General features: G+C 40.8%; 1 protein-coding gene across 1 annotated transcript in view; it reads right to left on the bottom strand.

Annotated features, from left to right (window-relative positions):
* Positions 1-19,723, bottom strand: part of LOC117588489 (tyrosine-protein kinase Src42A) — a 40,079-nt gene that overhangs the window by 16,934 nt on the left and 3,422 nt on the right. The window contains exon 2 of the mRNA XM_034279820.1: positions 14,591-14,685. Coding sequence (XP_034135711.1) covers positions 14,591-14,685 — 95 coding nt within the window. The remainder of the gene's footprint in view (positions 1-14,590; positions 14,686-19,723) is intronic.

The raw sequence follows: 19,723 nt of genomic DNA, 5'->3' as shown, positions 1-19,723 counted from the left end.
GATTGAGGGTGGAATAATATTCGCAAATTACAAAAATAACACAAAACAAATTCAAGCAATTGGCTGAGTATGCATGGAACAGAATTCCATTCCAGAGTGTTTTATGGCATTCGCATGTGATGGAATGAATTGGAAAAGGTGGTGGATCCGTGGATACGATCCGAATAGTATGTTGAGAGACATTTTCAAAATTAGACGCTGATCACGTCCTACAGGGGTTCACAATCCCCAATTTTTATAGAGGATGCTGCGGCCAGGTATTGTCAGCGGGTTTTAATTTGTGTGTTTCACGACTAAGCGGAATACGTAACACTTGATGGAACAATTTGGTGGCTATTTTATTGCTTGTGGGCAGTCTTGAGCTGCAGATAATGGCCAGACATTATGTCATACAAAAATATGTACATACATATGTCTATTAGTCACTGACCCCAGGCGGAATTCGCATCAAACGCGAGAGTTTGAAGGTGCTGCCGCCGACTTCCCACCTACCACCGACTATTGACCATTGAACTCAGATCATACATACACATACATACGTATGTTTGTACATACATCTTTGGCTCTTCACATTCCGCAGAGTATCCACACAGAGAGTTTGTGTGTGCGTGTGGCCAAGGCTGCTCCGGATCTTGCTCTTGGACTTGAGGTATGTTCAGAGCCACGCTCTATGGCCGCTGATGGTGAGCCGACAAAGGAACCGTCCGGCACTCGAGACACAACGGCTACGGGGAGAAGAACTCCCCACTCTGCAATCCCAGTAGGCATTCAGGTGGACATCCTGCACACAAATGGATTCCCATCGTCACTCATCGCGACTTGTTGTTGCTGCTGATGATGGCTCGGCGATATTGTTAGCCTCAGCAAATGTCAATGTCAACAGCAGCAAACCGCAGAAGCGAAAAAGACAACGAAAACAACAACAACAAAATATCCACACATCATAAATAAATTGCATCAAGGCGTAACAGTTTTCGTGTTTTTATACCCGGTACTCGAAGATTAAATAGGGTGTATTGGTTTTGTGCGAATAACGGTTGTATGTAAGGCACAGAAGGAAACGTTTCCGACCCCACAAAGTATATATATTCTTGATCAGCATCAATAACCGAGTCGATTGAGCCATGTCTGTCTGTCTGACTGTCTTGTTGAGCGCCTGGATCTCAGAGACTATAAAAGCTAGAGCCAATTTTGCATCCATACTTCTGTATGCTCACACTGTTACAAGTGTATTCAAAAAATGAGCCCCGCCTCTTCCGCCCCCGCAAAAGGCCGAAAACCTCCCAAACCTACAATTTTGAAGATACAAGAAACTAAACTAACTAAACATTCCGTAGGGAAGGACCCTTTCTATCATATCACCAAAATGGGATCCGATTTCCCCATTATTATAGTCAGAATGAAGAAATTAATTTGAATTGATTTTTTCACATTCTCTCAGTAACACTCTGCTTCGCGCAGTGTGCGGCCTCTGCCTCTGCCGTGACTAAACCCACCCCGTCCCGCAGCTTATATTTGTTTTTTTTCATATTCTCTCATTCACACTCTGCTTCTGACTCTGACTCTGCGGTGTGTGGCGCTAGGGATGGGGGGCGAGCTTAAGGAGCGTGTTGGCGTGAGAAGTGTTGTACATGTATCGATGACAGATGAAGACAAATTTTAAAATTTGACATAACCGCTAAGGTTCAGATGTAGTACTGAGTGCCGGGTATACAAGTTGTGACGCGTAAGAAGCGTCTCACACGTCCCTTCTCGTTTTTTGCGAATTTTTTGCTTTGTTTCAGAGATTATGGGTGAATTTAACAAAAGATTGTGTAACTTCGAAGCATTGTACCACGTAGATTAAGCAGAAAAAAGTTCACTCTTTCGGAACAAGGAAAAAATGTTGTGGGACATTCGATATATGGCAACCACTGAGCTCGTGGTTCTAACATAAAGAAATCTGTGGAATAAAAGATCATTCCAAGGTAAGATGGAGAGCGTGAAACATTTTCTCTATTAAAAATACACAATAGCAGGATAAGACTGATCATATTTTTCATTTACCAACGGAATGGATATTATGTTATTTGATTTACATAGGTTTTGAAACAAGAAGTTAATATATATCATTTAAATAAATAAACATCTGCGTGGCTTAGTGTCGAGAAGAATAACAACAATGACAACAGACATGGTAATAACAGCGCCTGACGAAAACCTGTTGAACCCGTCTCGGGCTCAGAGATCTTCGAAAGGAGATTGAAAGCTCCTCCAATCGAAGGGGTAAAAACAACAACGGGTCCATAAAGCATGGCTCTACTATATATGCTACTACTACATACTTATGTACATATGTATGTAAATTGTACTATACAAATGTACTCGCATTGTGTTCCGTGACGTTCCTTTCAGCTGATTTCAGTCACGCGCCAGAACAACAGCAAGAACTTGTGGCAGGGCTGTTGAGAGAATGGACTGAATTCAAATGAGAATTATTTTCAGTGCAGTAACCGTTATACCTATTGAAATGTATATGGATCTGTTTGTACATGTACATACATATATGTACATCAGTACATATAGCAGCAAATACACACGACTTTAATGTTAAGGCTAAAATGCAAAATGCGATCACTAATCGCTGACTGGCAATTGTTTCTAGGTTTGAGCCGCTGCCTAACCATGCTAATGGCTAATATTGGCAGCACACGGAGCAAACATTTGCAAGGCAGAAGAACCACCAAGGTTACGTTACCCCGCGGAAGGCCTTAAAGGGTCCGTGGGCCGGGGTCTACGCCTGACCTATGCTTACCGAATCGAAACATGTCCATTACAAAATAATGGAGCGCTCAGCGTGTGTTTGTGTGTGGGAGTGAGTTTTGGATTGGATTTCAGCTGTTTCGGCCAGCGCGTGCCAAGAAAACCGAACAAGAGTCAACATAATAGCCAACACAATATAATGAGTTGCAGAGTGTGGAATGGACTGCTGTTGGCGGCTGTTTCTGCAGCCGCTGACAAACAAAAATAAAAGCTAACAATTGCACTCAAAAGTACTACGACCCACTTTGAACCGGTTTCGACTAGCGTTTGTTTGTTTGTATCTTTGTTTCTTTGTCGTTTCATTGCTTCTGGTGAGCGCGAAGTTGTGAAGCCAGAGCCAAACCTCTTTCGGCTGTTGCCAACGGGGAATGAATGCTCGAATGTTTGCTGCAACATTTGTTGCCAAGCATTTGTTGCTGGCGAATTATGAAACCACAACAAAAGACGGCATACATATGGGTATGTACAAGGCAGATGGAGACACGAAGACACGCCCCAAACTCTGCTCAAAAATCGACTGCTAATTAGTTAGAGAAAGAGGGAACTAGCTTTTGGCCGGGTACTTTCTCCACAGAAACAAAAAGAAACTAAAACTTTATCCCCAAACCAACCATCGACCATCGACAATCAACCATCGGCCATTGAGGCTGTCCCAAGTCCAAGACCAAGTCCCCGGAACAAGCTCAGGCCGAGGCCCGTGTGCCGCTGCCCATTTATGTGCAAATTAATAGTAAGCTTTTTGGCCACCAAAAACAAATCAGGAAAAAACCACAACCAGCCACCAAATGATGGCCAACACAAAAAGTCCAAAAATGAGAGCTTGGCTCTGATTTTGTGCCCATGATTTAGGTCATTGCACAATAGTAACGAGAGCAGCGACTAAATTTAGTATCGTCTCTGTACCATTCCATTCCGATCGACTCATTTGCCTACCTCTGTGGCAAAATAAAGCCAACCAAAGTAACGCTCTAAAAAAAATACACACAACAGAGTTTACGGAACGGTACCCAAATACAGTTTGTGGCGAATTTATGTTTAGAATATATCCAGCATTGAGATATCTAAGAATTTAAACCACTCAGAGGATTGACATCACAAAGGTCTCGCCACTCAAGAGGACCCATCGAAATCCGTTTTTCAAAGGAATTAATAGCAAAATGACCTCACAAAAAACCCAAGCATGTGCATACACACATATTTTAGTATGTACATATTTATATTTTGTTGGAAACGCACTGAATACGCTAATGAATAAATATTTGGAAATACACTCAAAACCCGTTCGCCATGGAATGCCTCCAAGAATTGAGCTTAATCGAGGGAAATTACCAATAACGACCAGAGCGTGGCTTAAAAGATTAAAATGGAATTGATCTTGATAAAGGAAAACTACGAGTAAGTTGCATTTCCTGGCTGAATCACTCGGATCTGTTCTGGGCAAGTGGCGTACCATCTATAGACCATATGCCAGATGATCTATAGCTATGAGGAAGAGCTAATTGCAATCCATTCAATGACTGGTAAAATGTCATCGAAAACAATGAGTGGTGGCGGCAAAGGTTGCAACAATAAAGCGCGGGGCACAAAGCCAGCCACGAGAAGAAACAATGAGCTGTTGTTGCTCTCTCCCTCTCCCTCTCTCTCTCTCTCCGTCTCTCATTTTTTTTCTGCCACTCTTTGGCTCGCTTGCGCTTAGCGCTCTACACTCTATACGCTCGCCAACAATTTTCATGTGTTTTCAACTGAATATTTTGTATCTGTATCTGTATCTTTATCGCTTTTTTCTCTGCCAATTGACGGGCATACGAGTGTGACTCATGGTACAGGAAATCTGCGGCCATGGCGGTACTCCATGGCTCAAAAGAGAAGACAGAAAGGCGGAAAAGAGATGGAAAAAGAGAGAGGAGAGGTAAAGGGAGATGGTAAACGGTAGATGGCAGAGCGAGACAAAGGCAAAGTCGACAAGGCATACTAGGTAGAAATACGCAAGTCAAAGCTCGAAAAACTAGGAAACTTTGGGGCCAAGAATACTACTGTGCACTATATACACTTGTGTGTGCAAAATAATGCAATTCGCTCGAGTCACGTAAGTCCAAGTAGCTATCTGCTGCTATCTTGGGATGGTGGTTCGAACGAGTCGACACACAAAACACACAATCCCATCAGAACTAACGAAAACGAAAAACGACATTAACTAAGGTAGACTCACATAAATACAGACCTCCCCACTCCCCTCACTTAGTATTTATTCACTCTCTATATGCCATATACAACTCTCGACATACATATATCATTATTCTTTAGTGGTTTTTTTCTTTACTGCTGGGGGCACAGGTAGAAATTGTGCATTTTAGCACATAGCGAACGATAAACTTCACTAAAATGCTGTGTAGGAGAAGTCTGTGGAGGCAAAGGAGGACTTTGACCATGTCTGAAGGTGAGGGGGTTTGGGTTGCAATCATTATATAAGCCCCAGCAATTGTCTTATGAAATATTCTACATTTTATATTCCAGCGAGATTCTCGCATTCGAATTCTGGTCACAAGCAGTACGAGTATGGGTGGTTGCACGTTTGAATGGTCAGCGAAAGACCCTCGAAACAGTAAAGAAAATAGAAAGTTCTGCGCTGCCCATGGGCAGTGCAGCTCTCTTCTTCCTCGGTGTACGGCGCTAGATGTGAGTGTTGCACAATGGTCGCCTTTGCCACATGACGTCTGTGTACCTTTTCATACGTTGCAGCTAGGATGCTGTTGCTGCTTCTGCTCCATATCACACAATGAGGCACACAAAACACTGAACAAAGGAAGCAGCACTGACTGTTAGAAGTATGCCACCAACCGTCGCGCATGCGTCGTCCGTTGCTGGCGTGCAACGAGTTTTCGTGATTTGGTTACGTTTCTCGATCGTTTTTGCGCGATCACAATCGAGGATCGAACGAGGAAACTGGGAAATCGCTTCTCACAGCGCTTTCCTATATGTTGGGGAGGCGGGAGGAGGGAATGGGTATCCCTATTATATTTATTTATTGTAGCGTATGGGCGATTTCGATTTCCGAACCGATTTGAGTGCGTCGCGTCTTCCGTTTAGACGTCCGTTTCGAGAACCGCTTCACAGACAACTGATACGTTTATGAAATTTGTATGGAAAGGTTTTAACCGCTTGGTCGTGCGCTCGCCCCGAACACACACACACGCACACCTGTTGCGGCCGTCATTTGAGCCAGGTTTCCACTCTCTCACCATCGCTCTCTCTGGCCGGAGCTCTTAAAGCTCTCTGGGAGCGAAAGAAGTGGTCCGCGGAAACAGCTGATTGCAGACCAGGTCTCTCTCTCTCTCTTTCTCTCTGTCTGGGAAGTCCGCTCTTAAGCCTCTGCCAAGATGAATAATTTCACTCCGCGAATGAACAATTACGATTATGACGACGATGAGCGACGACAGCAATTAGTCAGAAAGTGCGTTGATTGCTAAGATCAAATCGAGTTGAAAATAATTAGCTTTAACTGCTGCTGTGGCCGCCGCTTTTTACTGACAAAATGTCAACATGTATTCATTTATTTACAAAACAAAAATAAATGCAGCTTGGTCACGTCACTGGAAATCAAATTATGCGTTCCCAAATGTCACTTCTCGTCAGAGGGCAACGGGGATTGGTTCTTGTGAACGCCATTGAACTCGTCATTGATAGGAAATGCCAACGCAAAGAACACTCCATCCAATAACACACAAATATTTTACGTCGAGCGGGGCTGCGTTTAGGCAGGGTCTAGGGAATATTAATGTCCATCCAGGCGGGACCCTGGACAGCAGTAGCAAACACGTTTCTCGCGAAAATTTATGGCACATGCGCAGAAACCTGGACGCACATACATATGTGAATACAATATATCTTATGTGCAAATATCTATATATACATACTTCTTATGTATATTATGTTAAAATTTGTACAAACCAAGCTTCATAGACACTTATTTACTTGGCACGCCACGCGATTTAATATGTTCTCATGTAGATTATCGGCACACACGCTCCAGGGGCAAATGGTGTGTTCCCAAGAGCTCATATTACCCTCAGATAAAAGGGCGATCTGCAGAAGCTTAGTGCGGTGTGCAGGAGTATTCTATGTACTTTATTATATAAATATCAGTGGTAGTAGTTGACTTACCTGGAAAAAGATAAACAAACAATATTAGGTAAGATTTAAACATTTTGCCCTCAGCAAGTTCAGAAAATACGCAACAGTTATCGGAAATAAAATATTCGAATAATCAATAAGTGATTTAATTTTCAATTTAAATATTTAAAATTTTAAGAAGAAAACTTTCGAAAAAAGTCACTAAGTTATTTATCTTAGAAGCCCAGCAGAATCAGTCCTTAAACTACCGATCTCTTTTCATACTCTCCCCTTCCGTTGTCACTATTCGAATATACCTCACCTAAAGTACAGAAATCGAAACAGAATCGAAACTTCTATAATTGAATGCAAATCATAGACAGAACCCAACTATACTCGCAATGGAATTACGGAATGGAATATTCTACGTCTCCTTCCAGCTGCGTAACCTGATTGGGATTCAGATTCAGATGCATTAGCAGTGCATAAATTGTCACTCAATTCAGATCAGTTAATTAATGCTCGACTGGGCGGCTGGCTTCCAGCGCAAGTTTGGACAAATACGAATACAAATACAAATCAATTTCAAATCTGATCAGCAAATGTACAGTTAATTGCTGTCTCTATCGCCATTTGGATATGACTGTTTCAATATTTGAAACTGTATTTGGGCCTGGGGCAAGCAAATATCAGACGTGAAGTACCGCTCGACCGACCTTCCACAAGAGCATTGCCCGGGCCCCGTATCTCCTGCTGTTTATGTTTCAAGTTATTTAAACAATTGTCTTCTATTAAACATTGTTTAAGAGTAGCATGCCACATAATCGAGGGCTACTCGTACGAGCTGTCTCGTACAGAATACGTCACATGAATCGAAAAAAGAAACTTCGAATTAAACCCGCACTTCATGCATATAGAAAATGGTTTTATGAACAAATCTGACACGCAGCCGCGATATGCATGTGGCCCAGTATAACAATTGCTGCCTAACCCTCCTTCGACTTTACCTTCTCTTCCTGTCTCTCCTCTTTGTTGACGGGTTCAATGACATTTTCTGGTGTCATGTTCAATAACAATTGCAACCCAACAACAACAACACAGAGAGTGCCATCAAAAGAAGTCAAAAAAATATATATAAGTGCACGAAATATATGATTGTATTTTTGCTAAATGGAATATATTTTCACCATTGTACGGACTACAGAATAGTCCCTTCTGATCTTTCTCTTCGCAAATAGGAAATCTCCAAATTTATATCCTGTAGGCTTTTGTAAGCCACTATTGTATAGTTGATAGACGTAACTGCTGTGACTGTCTGCAACTACAACATAGTATTGCTGACTTTCCTTAAATATCCCTCAATTGGAAAGAGCATTTTCTTAGTATTGAAAATTTAAATTTTTAAATTATTCTTTAAAGATGGATTTGTTACAGTTGTTTTTTTTTCTTTTTTTTTTTGTAGAAAGATATTGGAATGACAGAAGGAGCAATAATCTTAATAAGTAGTGGAATTGTACTGAGAGGGTACATCTGGATCAGAAACATTTCATTCATGGGGAGATTTAAACAAATTACATGGAATGTAATGTAATTAATGGAATCAGTGTTGGTTGTTTCGGCAGCATTTTCTGACAGCTGAAGCGTGTTATTATTATTCCTATGGATAATTATTCTTTATCTGTGAATCCAAAATTTTGGGAGAGTGAGTATCTCTCGATACATTTGAATCGACATCCAATCAATTGAATCAAGCGAATCAATATGCACACAATGAATAAGCGCCACTGACATTGAAATTCGCCAAAATCGAAACAGAATCAAAACTCAAACTGTGCTCAAACGGCGATAAATTTCGCTGCGACAATTCCAATTCTGAGCCAATAACAACGATTGGAACGGGACGGCCGGCGTCTGGTGTCGTCTTCCGTGCCGGAAGATGAGGCTCACATCAAATGCAAACAAAAACAAACCGAAACAGAAAGGAAAATAATCATTTGTCCGGACATTTGTGTGAATATACTCAGCTATCAAATCAAATCAAATCAAAAAATCACATTTATTCCAGTACAAATTTTAATTTCGATTTAAACCTGCAATCGATTGAGTCTTGCATTTCAATTGAAACGCCCGACGCCTGCTAACCATTCGATTAAATTAAATTTGTTTGCCAATTTCTTGACTTGATTCTATTTTGCGTTTGATTTATGAGCTGTGTGAAAAAAGTAAGACACTATATTATGGACATGGGGGTTTCTGGGTGGCTCTGCTGCGGGAATTATGAATATCTAGGGTGCTTATTGTTTAATTCCAATTCCACGCAGTTTTTGCGACGGGTTCAATGCTCTACGAGAACTTCCGATTTGGATGTGAACGCTTCACGCATACTCTCTTCTTCTATATATCTATAGTGTATTATTCTGTTTCCGAACCGGCTCATTGGCAGTCAGGCGGGACGGTCAGTGGGACATCAATGCATATTATTGGAGATTTATGTGGCCAGATAATGGCCAATTGTGAATTTACGGCTAAAACGTTTCGCACATTGCCAAATAGTTTGCATTAAGCCACCTCATTCATACGCATTTTCCCCTCACTGGTCTTGCACCAGCGGAAGTAAACAGCTATCCAGGTTTTTTCCCTCTCGGACAACATTTAAAATTCACTTGAATTAAAGCCCACAGCTAACCTCGTCTCTGGCGAATTCCCTGTAAACGATGAGCCATCATATCAGCATCAACACTCATTGACGTCACTGCAGTCACTACCCCCGTCCAATGACCTACTTTCGGAGCTGCAGACGCAGAGCCCCTTCGCTGGAGGAGACTGGCAGGTCCATGGGAAAACTTGTCCGCTTGACAGTCGTTTAGCAATGGATTTCGAATATCCATAAATATGCATTTATGCATAGGAAAGTTTTCTTTTGCTTCGGTCACGTGACAATGAGGAAGTTGTCGATTATCAAATCTTGCCAATCTTGAAAAGTTTAGGTTTAGACACATACAATTTTTTCATTCTGGCTATAATAATGGTCCAATCGGATCCAAATTATAGATAGATAGATAGATGATATGGTCATTCCCTACGGAATGGCGTTACATGTGCGTTACATACAACCGTTATTCGCACAAAAACAATATATCTATTGAAGAGTAACTTCGAGTACCGCGTATAAAAAAAATCGAAGGGCAAAAATTACAATTTGATGTTTTTATACCCGGTACTCGAAGAGTAAATAGGGTATATAGTACTTGTGTGAATAACGGTTGTATGTAACGCACAGAAGGAAACGCTTCCGACCCCATAAAGTATATATATTCTTGATCAGCATCAAAAGCCGAGTCGATAGAGCCATGTCTGTCTGTCCGTCTTGTTTGTCGGCTAATTCTCAGAGACTATAAGAGCTAGAGCCACCAAATTTTGGCTCCAGACTGCTGTATACTCACACAGAACCCAGTGTATTTCAAAAATTAGCCCCGCCCCCGTCCGCCCCCGCAAAAGAGCGAAAACCTACAAAAGCTACAATTTTGAAGATAAAAGAAAAATAAAAACGCCATTCCGTAGGGAATGGCCATATCTATCAGATTCGATTCGATTGGATCAATATCATGGCCACAATGAAGAAATTAATTTGCAGTGGCTGAACCCACCCTGTCCCGCAGCTTATATTTCTCACGTTCTCTCATTCACACTCTGCTTCGGCCTCTGCCTCTGCCGCGAGTCTGCAGTCTAGGGAAGCCCTGCAAGCTAAAGGAGCGTGTTGGTGTGAGAAGTGTTGTAGAGGTAGATGACAGAGGAAGAAAAAATTTGACAAAACACCGCTGAGGTGCAGATGTAGTACTGAGTGCCGGGTATAAAAGTTGTGACGCGTAAGAAGCGTCTCACACGTCCCTTCTCGTTTTCTCTAGGTGTACTGCAATAACATCCTAATTGCTTTAAATCGCACTGTAGCCTGTACACACAGCTCATACCTGTGTGCAAAGTAAGCCTCAAAGCGAACGAGATTTTGAGAGACGCTTAAGAGTTGTGCAATGACCAACCGAAAACGAAAACCAAATAAGAAACCCAGAAAACTCTGACCACAATCGACAACCGACAAGCGACCGCAGGCCGAAAGGCTTCTCAGAAAAAATTAAAAATTATGAATTGAGTGGGTATCCTTAAGACGAAGAAAGAAGAAAGCACAGTTAAATGAGAGGCACAGTATTTATTTCAGTGCAAATAAATAAAAGAAATTACACGAGAGCTGATTACTGCTCCAAAGCGTGTAGCCGTGGCTCCACCACTCCACTAAATGGTTACTGCTCTCTGGGTAAATACTGATTTATGCCACGGCTTGGCTTGGAGAGTAAGTCCAAGGCATGCGGATAACAATTGGCCCGAAATTGGGCTAAAATAATATCAGCGTTTGCGGGTGGGACCACCTATGGCTGCAAGCTCTATATGAAATGGCCTTGAAACCGCAATAGTGTCGCGGCTCCCTTAGGGGCGTTAGGAAACTGTACATGAAATGCGTTTTTTTGCACCTGTGGACTCTGAAAGCTCTGTCTATCTGTGTCTGACGGGATCGAATCTTCTCGAGTGCTATACGTTTACAGTTACGGCCCAAGAGCAAGACCAAGACCACGACAAGATAACTTTTATTAATGTCTTCAATGACATTTATTTTTATTTTCGTTCGATTTACCGGTTTTTGAACTTTTCCCTACGCCCCAAAAGCAGCTCCAGGCCCAGACTCCACTCTTTTAATTTATGCAGCCGTCCGTTTCTTTTCTTTTAATTTTTCTGAAGACTTTTGTTCCATTAAGTTTCATTTCGGTGTTGTGGGATGCATTTCTCTGGCATTTCGAAGAATTGGGCAGGCGGGCCAAGAAATCGAAGTCGTGGCCCTAAGACATTTCCTAGACTCTTCATTAAGAGTCTTGTCTCGGAATTGGGTCAAGTTTAAAGCACTTGACACTGACTCAGAGCCACTCACGCGCCCCGCCCCCCCTCACTTAAGACTCGGATTTAAAAGCGGAGCTTAATTGTCTATTACCCACGAAAAATGAAACAGAACATTTGTCTAAACAAAAAACCATACATAAATATTACGAACCAAACAGCAGCGTAATTCGACGGCGAGTGTGATTGTAATCCAATAGCCAACAAAAAAGCTCCCTCCGTATCCATGCAATGATAGCCCATGAACACACCGATCAGATGTAACTGTGTAGCTAGTACGATTATCATGAGTGAATAATAACGCCAATAAATATACCCCTGAAGCTGATCGTAAAATGGTTAATTGCTTACGGCAAGGGCTGATCGGGCGGCTCACGTCAGAGACTCCGCATCGAGTATAACAAATCTAACAAATCAATATGTTAAACGAGGCGCAGATGTCGTATTATCGTGATTTAACTTTAAAATTTAAAGATAGCCTACATACAGTGGGGAGAAATGATGAGTTCACAATTACTGATTTTCGTCGCCCATAACTTCTAAGCGTCTAATGCAAACTTAACCAATTTTTTTCTAGATATCAATCACTTTATCTTAAACAAATAGGCAATCCCAGAAAAATACAAATGTGAAGCTTTTAAATAGCGAAAAATAAAAAACTAATAAAATAAACTCGCATGTACTCATTTATGCACTTTTCGTTATTTTATATTTCTAGTTTTTCTAATCAACAATATGCTCACAGAATTTATGTTAAATATTTTGTTTTATATTCCAGTAATACTACCATCAAATTAAGAGTTTTCTCATAACATTCGAAGCAGATTTCAGAGGATGCCAAGTTTTTCATGTCAAGTTTTTCATTAGTTTTAGATGTCGTATAGCCATTTTCAGGCTACACAATAATATTTTAAATTTCTAGATATTGTTTCTTCAGTCTCAGGTACAACATAGGCACTATTTAATAAATTCATCAAATCTGCTTCGATTAATATAAGAAATGATTAAATTTGATGGTAGTATTACTAGAATATAAAAAAAAATATTTAACATCAATTCTGTGAGCATATTGTTGATTAGAAAATTTAGAAATATAAAACGAAAAATGACGTGTGAGAAGCTTCTTGCGCGTCACAACTTTTATACCCGGCACTCAGTACTACTTCTGCAGCTTAGCGGTGTCTTGTCAAATTTAAAATTTTTTCTTCATCTGTCATCCACATCAACAACACTACTCACACCAACACGCTCCTCACACCTAGCTCGCCGCCCTTTCCTAGACCCACACACTGCAGGGGCAGCGCCCGAACACAACAAAAAAAACAAATATAAGCTGCGGGACGAGGTGGGTTAAAAGTCGGCAGAGGCATAGGCAGAGGCCGAGTGAAGCAGAAGCAGAGTGTGAATGAGAGAATGTGAAAAGAACAACAAAAGCTGCGGGACAGGGTGGGTTTAGCCACTGGAAATTAATTTCTTCATTGTGGCTATAATAATGATCCAATCGGATCCCAATTTGTGTGATCTGATAGATATGGTCCCTACGGAATGGCGTTTTCAGTTTTCTTTTTTATTCAAAACTGTAGGTTTGGAAGGTTTTCGCCCTTTTTGGGAGGCGGAAGGGGGCGGGGCTAATTTTTAAAATTCACTGGTTTCAGTGTGAGCATATAGCAGTCCGGAGCCAAAATTTGGTGGCTCTAGCTCTTATAGTCTCTGAGAACTAGCCGACAAAGAAGACGGACGGACGGACAGACAGACTTGGCTCTATCGACTCGGCTATTGATGCTGATCAAGAATATATATACTTTATGGGATCGGAAACGTTTCCTTCTGTGCGTTGACTGATTTTTGAAATACACTGGTATCAGTGTGATGTCACAGCAGTCTGGAGGCAAAATTTGGTGGCTCTAGCTCTTATAGTCTCTGAGGACTAGCCGACAAACAAGACGGACTGACGGAAAGACTGACAGACAGCCATGGCTATATAGACTCGTCTATTGATGCTGATCTAGAATATACGTGTATACCTCAATGCCTCAAAGTTGATATAATATTTTTTAAAAAGTTCATTGAAGCCATTGTTTTAACACAATATCTGAGAGAAGAGAGATGGGGGGCTATTTTTTACGAAACAGCTGTATGTAGACATTGTACATATGTACATTCATATGAATATGTATGCATATTCACCTTCAACGCGAACAATTTAAAACGTGTTTCTCAAGCAACATAGAAGTAGACGAAACAAATTGCAGCCAAGCATAATGTAAGGAAAATCCATCTTGGTTGCCATAATTTATGTAAAGAGGTATACACATATTTGTAATTTAAAAATGAAACAAATCAATATCATACAAAAACTTTTTTTTTTACATTACGTTTTGCAGTTAGTGTCTAAATTTAAAGGAACGCCGGGGAAACTATTTAGAGGCTTCTAGTTTGGTATTATAGGAAGCATACTTCTGGGCTTTGACCAGAATTCATGTACACACATGTATGTAACTTGTATGTAAAATTCGGGAGCATGCACCATGGTCAAAAAATCATGAAGTGAAATCAAATTATAAATAAAATAAAATACATCAAAAGATTAACGAATTATAAGAATATTGTGCCATTCAAGTTTATATATTAAACAAGACATTAACAAGACGTAATACCCATATGGTTTAGTTTATCAATTTTCCGGGTAACTTAAAATAGTTCAATATACAAAATACACACATCAATAAACACTTACGGTTCTGCTTCGATGGATTTCAACTTAGCCACATAGTTCGACGGTATATAGCCTTCCGACCGGGTCTTCTTGCTGCGCGCAAGCCACCAGTCGCCCTGTTGTGTGAAGAAAGCAAAACATTAAACGTTGTTCAATTAAATTTTTCCTGTATTTCTTATCAATTACCGCTGATATTAATACACATTCGAATTGCTTTGATATTTGAGATGCTTTTTCACATTTTTTTCACAGAAGACAAATTTGTATCCTTCAAAACTGCAGAAACGGGAAAGTTGTCAGCCGCGGCAGGTGCAGGCTCTTCTTACATGCATATATGGTCTATACATAGTATACAAGAAATCTTCTGATTTATGCAACATATGTACATACATATGTATGTATTTGTACAATATATTTTATAAGTAATTATAGGTAAGGGCCATAATTGGTGTCGGAGCCTATGAATGAAGCATGCTTTTTCTCTATCTAATCTATTTTCCTTTTTGGAGGAATAGACTGTTGTGTTAATACAGAGAGGGGTATCTCACAATTTGGTTCGCCCTTGTCATGAGAGATGCGAAAAACATGAAGGAAAAGAGTCCACAGTCGCTAGTTACGTTGTAATGTTTATTTCAGTTTCAGTTTTCTGCTGGAAACAATCTCCATTAAGTGTGATTACAAATCATCTTTATGTGCGTTGCACACATCCACATCAGCCACAAATCTGATATATCCCTACCCATATATTCTTTCAGTATCGGCTATAAAAATTAAGCAAACTTTGGGCTTAGACTGATTACTTCGATGGCAGCCTGTGACATATTATTCCGATGTTTATCATTTTTATTGACTTAAGTTGTGTGGGGTTATGACTGTCAAGGATGTACTCTTTTAAAGTCAGTACAAATGAACATTTGTGCCAGGTTATACCAACTATAGGGGTTTTATAGCAAGTGAGAGTGAGATATGGGAGGCAGGTATTCGATGGCTTTTAAAGCATATTATTTGATTGCGTTCGATTTGATTGATTCACACCGATCCCAACACACTGATGCACAAATTTACAGTCGAGCGTTGAGTGTTGCAAAAAGAGCGAAAAGGAAAAGAGACGAAAATTAAATTTAACTTTATTCATTCGCTCGCGTGGTTGGCTTTGGGTCTGACTCTAGCTTCGGCTGGCCATGTGGCTCACTGGCTGGCTGGGTACGCGCTTTCCATGTCTGTCTGGTTTTCGGTCCGAACACACAACCACAGCAGAGGCCACAATAGCAGAAACTTGCTTTTGCCAAATTTGTGCAGCACTTTGGGCCTCAGGTGTCTGAATATTCATATGTATACACTCACATTCGCATTTACATTCAATACCCAAAACATAACGGCAAAAATAGTTTCTATATCAGCCATAAATTGCAGTGGGAGGAGTCGATCCGAGTCTGCTGTCTCTATGATAAGCGCCGAGTGCTGTTGTTTACGCAGCCCCTGCCCCAAATCTATCCTTATTGCCCCTGCCACTTCCTAAACTCCACGAGCATGGGCTATGATTAGACCCCGACCCGCTGTGTTGTCGATGATGATGATGATGATGATTGCGCTTCGTCTGTAAGGTCAATGAACAGACACTTTTAGGGTTCATTGTTTATGTGTTGCTGTAATTTTCATTTCATGGGCGAGCTACTTATGGATTCCCTATCCATCCGATATCATCCCATCCACTCCTCTTATATTCCAGCCGACTACTCTATGCTCACAAGTGAATTTTGTAATCTTTCTGTCCGCTTCTTGTGCTTCGACTATTCCATTTTAATTGAATTCCACTCAAAGTTTAAGTGATTTCTGCCCCTGCTCTTCGGTCTGCCACTCGTAGCGCTCTTAGCCACGCTTTCTTTGCGGAAAGGAAAGTGAAACAGAAGTAAGACTGCAGCTTTGACACTTTCGGGTCAAACTTTCGCCTCTAATCTCTGAATTCTTTTAGAATAATCTTTTGGGGGTACCCTCGAGTGGGGAACTAAACTTGTTCATTAAATGTTAGGAAGACTTTGGGAAGAATTACAGAATAAAATAGGTCCAAAAAATATTCCCCTGAATAAACGGTATTTTCCATGGCAGGAATCAAAGTCAAAGCTCCCCCACCAGCATCACCGCATCAAGTACTAATACTTCGAGGCAGCAGGGGCATGGAGCACTTGGTAAAGCAAAACGAAACTTTTTACCATGCTCAGAGCAAAGCCCGAGCGGCACCCGAGAGATGCGACTTGCTGCATAATCTCCGGCTAAGGAGGCTGATGCGATACGATGCGTTGCGGAGCTGAACAAAACAACTTTTACATGCATTTTTCTGGAGCGACGGCCGGCAAGTCGAGTGCATCCTTGAAGGGTTTCCCCTTACCACCGGCAAAGCAGGGCAAACGAGTAAAAGAAGGCTATCTATGGCCGTCACCTTTAATACCCTTCTTACAGTTCCATCATTCAAATGTAAAATGCTTCTGCAGCTGCAGGATTCTTCTTTATAGGGTATGGTAGTGCAGTTCCCTTGAGAGTTGAACTGAAATGTGGCAGAGCGGTTGTTAAATATGTCTCTCTTATTAGACACACACACATTTATGTACATATATGTATGTATGGACAGGCAACCCTAGAAAGATGGAGAGAGACGCAAAGGGAGAGGAGAATATGTTCACAATGAGGAGGCAACGATAAAGAGACAGCCCTTACACACACATAAAGTATTTATACCCGGTACTCGAAGAGTAAATAGGGTATATTGTATTTGTGCACAAGGTGAATGTATGTAACACACAGAAGGAAACGTTTCCGACCCCATAAAGTATATATATTCTTGATCAGCATCAATAGCCGAGTCGATTGAGCCATGTCTGTCTGTCTGCCTGTCTTGTTGAGCGCCTGGATCTCAGAGACTATAAAAGCTAGAGCCAATTTTGCATCCATACTTCTGTATGCTCACACTGTTACAAGTGTATTCAAAATATGAGCCACGCCCCTTTTCGCCCCCGCAAAAGGTCGAAAACCTCCCAAATCTACAATTTTGAAGATAAAAATTCCGTAGGGAATGGCCATATCTATCAGATCACCAAGTTTGGATCCGATTGGATCATTATTATATCCACAATAAAGAAATTAATTTCCAGTGGCTAAACCCACCCTGTCCCGCAGCTTTTGTTGTTCTTTTCACATTCTCTCATTCACACTCTGCTTTTGCTTCACTAGGCCCCTGCCTCTGCCCTCCCCCTGCCGATGATTCTTCCGACTTTTATCCCACCCCGTCCCGCAACTTATATTTGTTTTTTTGTTTTGTTTGCGGGCGCTGCCTCTGCTGAGAGTCTGCAGTGTGTGGGTCTAGGGAAGGGCGGCGATCTGTCTAGATGACAGATGAAGAAAAAATTTAAAATTTGACAAAACACCGCTAAGGTGCAGATGTAGTACTGAGTACCGGGTGTAAAAGTTGTGACGCGTAAGAAGCGTCTCACACGTCCCTTCTCGTTTTTATTATTTTACATACAATTTTGATTTCTGTGCATGGCGTTGGAAGCTCAAGACGCTGCAGCTGAGGTCGGAAAAAGAAAGCAAACAACTACGAAGTTCATATACCCAAACAGTTATACCATATAATCCTCTGATCCGAATCAGAGGAATATATATCTTAATCTTAAAATATTAATGAAATGGCGATAAGACAACAATTTCACTGGGGACACACTAATGTGTGTAAGCACTTGAAACTTTTAACAAGTTTGGATCAAAACGCTATATATGTACATATGTACATATTTATATAAACCTATGACTCTGATAGTGATCGTATGATACAAAAATGATGCCACAATTCAATTGTACTCTGAACCAAAACAGTTAAAAATTGCATCATGAAAATTACCAGAAGCAGGAAAACTCAGGACGAGGTTACATATGTACATTGTTTTGTGTTTGTGTTTGAATTTAAATTTGTCAACATGTATATACATACAGCTGTGAACAGAAACTTGAACAGAAAACTCTCCTGCAAACTTCAGGCGCTTAGTAATATGTCTGGCGTTTAAAAGTGGGAGTTTTCTTGGGCTGCAGGCTTTTCGACTATGTTAGCTAAGATATGTCCGAAGTGTCTATGTCCATCGCTTTGTTTTTAAGCTCTTCTTTAAGCTAGGGAGAGGCTTGAAGGGAACCTTCTTGCTCTGACGATTCAGCCTTTTGACCTGTAAAGGGGTCACAGATTCTTAGTTTAAGGCGCTTTTAATCATTTTATTGAAGCTTTCTACCAATTGACCACATTTTTTGCAAGTTTTTCCGTCCAATATACATTTGTTGATAAGGTCGCGCTTCTTTGCATTTCAGATCTTTCCAAGTTATGATTATTATTAGCTTTCATGATAGAAACAATCAAATATTAGTCAAAACTAATAAATGCGGGGTTTCTACAAAGTCAATTCCGCAAAAGTTACGGAGAGTCACTAGAAAATAGGGCTAATTATGGTGCTAGGGTGCTATTATGGTTTTCGCCATTTTTTGGGTATTTTTTCTTAAAGTTTAAAAAAAAAGATATAAAGAGAGAAATTAAAAGAAAGGTAAGACTTTTTTTTGTTTATGTGGAATACTAAACTATATAATAAAAATATAAATTTCAAAAACTCTCAACAGTAATTACATTTTATTTTTGTCAGGAACAAAATGTGTTGTAGTGGTACTATTATTTTTTTCGCAACTGTATTTACACACAGTTTATGGTATTATGTGCGCAATAAACTGATCAAAATCATCATACCCACTGAACAGTGGGTGTACAACTGTTCACAAAAGGAAGCCGGCCACCGAATGTATGTATGTATACAATATAATTTGATGTACTACATGTTGTACATATTTTGTGAGCTGTCGCTGTCTCTGTTTCTGCGTTGAGAGCCGTATGGCTGTGTGGTTTTGTGTGGTACGAGGTACTTTAAATAAACGATGCCATAGTTGGAGATCCACCGGAAGCGGCAGCCATGCAACTGCTGGCATACACCATACACCACGCAGCCCATCTTCATTGCCGCTGATGCGCCTTTAATTGGATCTACGAAATTACAGAACTTTAATGAGAGAATCATACGGACGTTCCATTGCAAGAGAAGGGTAGGGCGGTGAGCAACTCTTGGCCAGCGG

This window comes from Drosophila guanche, unplaced genomic scaffold (genome assembly GCF_900245975.1).
Source record: "Drosophila guanche unplaced genomic scaffold, DGUA_6, whole genome shotgun sequence".
NCBI classification, from domain to species: Eukaryota; Metazoa; Arthropoda; class Insecta; order Diptera; family Drosophilidae; genus Drosophila; species Drosophila guanche.
Note: the sequence above shows the minus strand (reverse complement) of the source record. Positions and strands in the feature narration are given on the sequence as shown.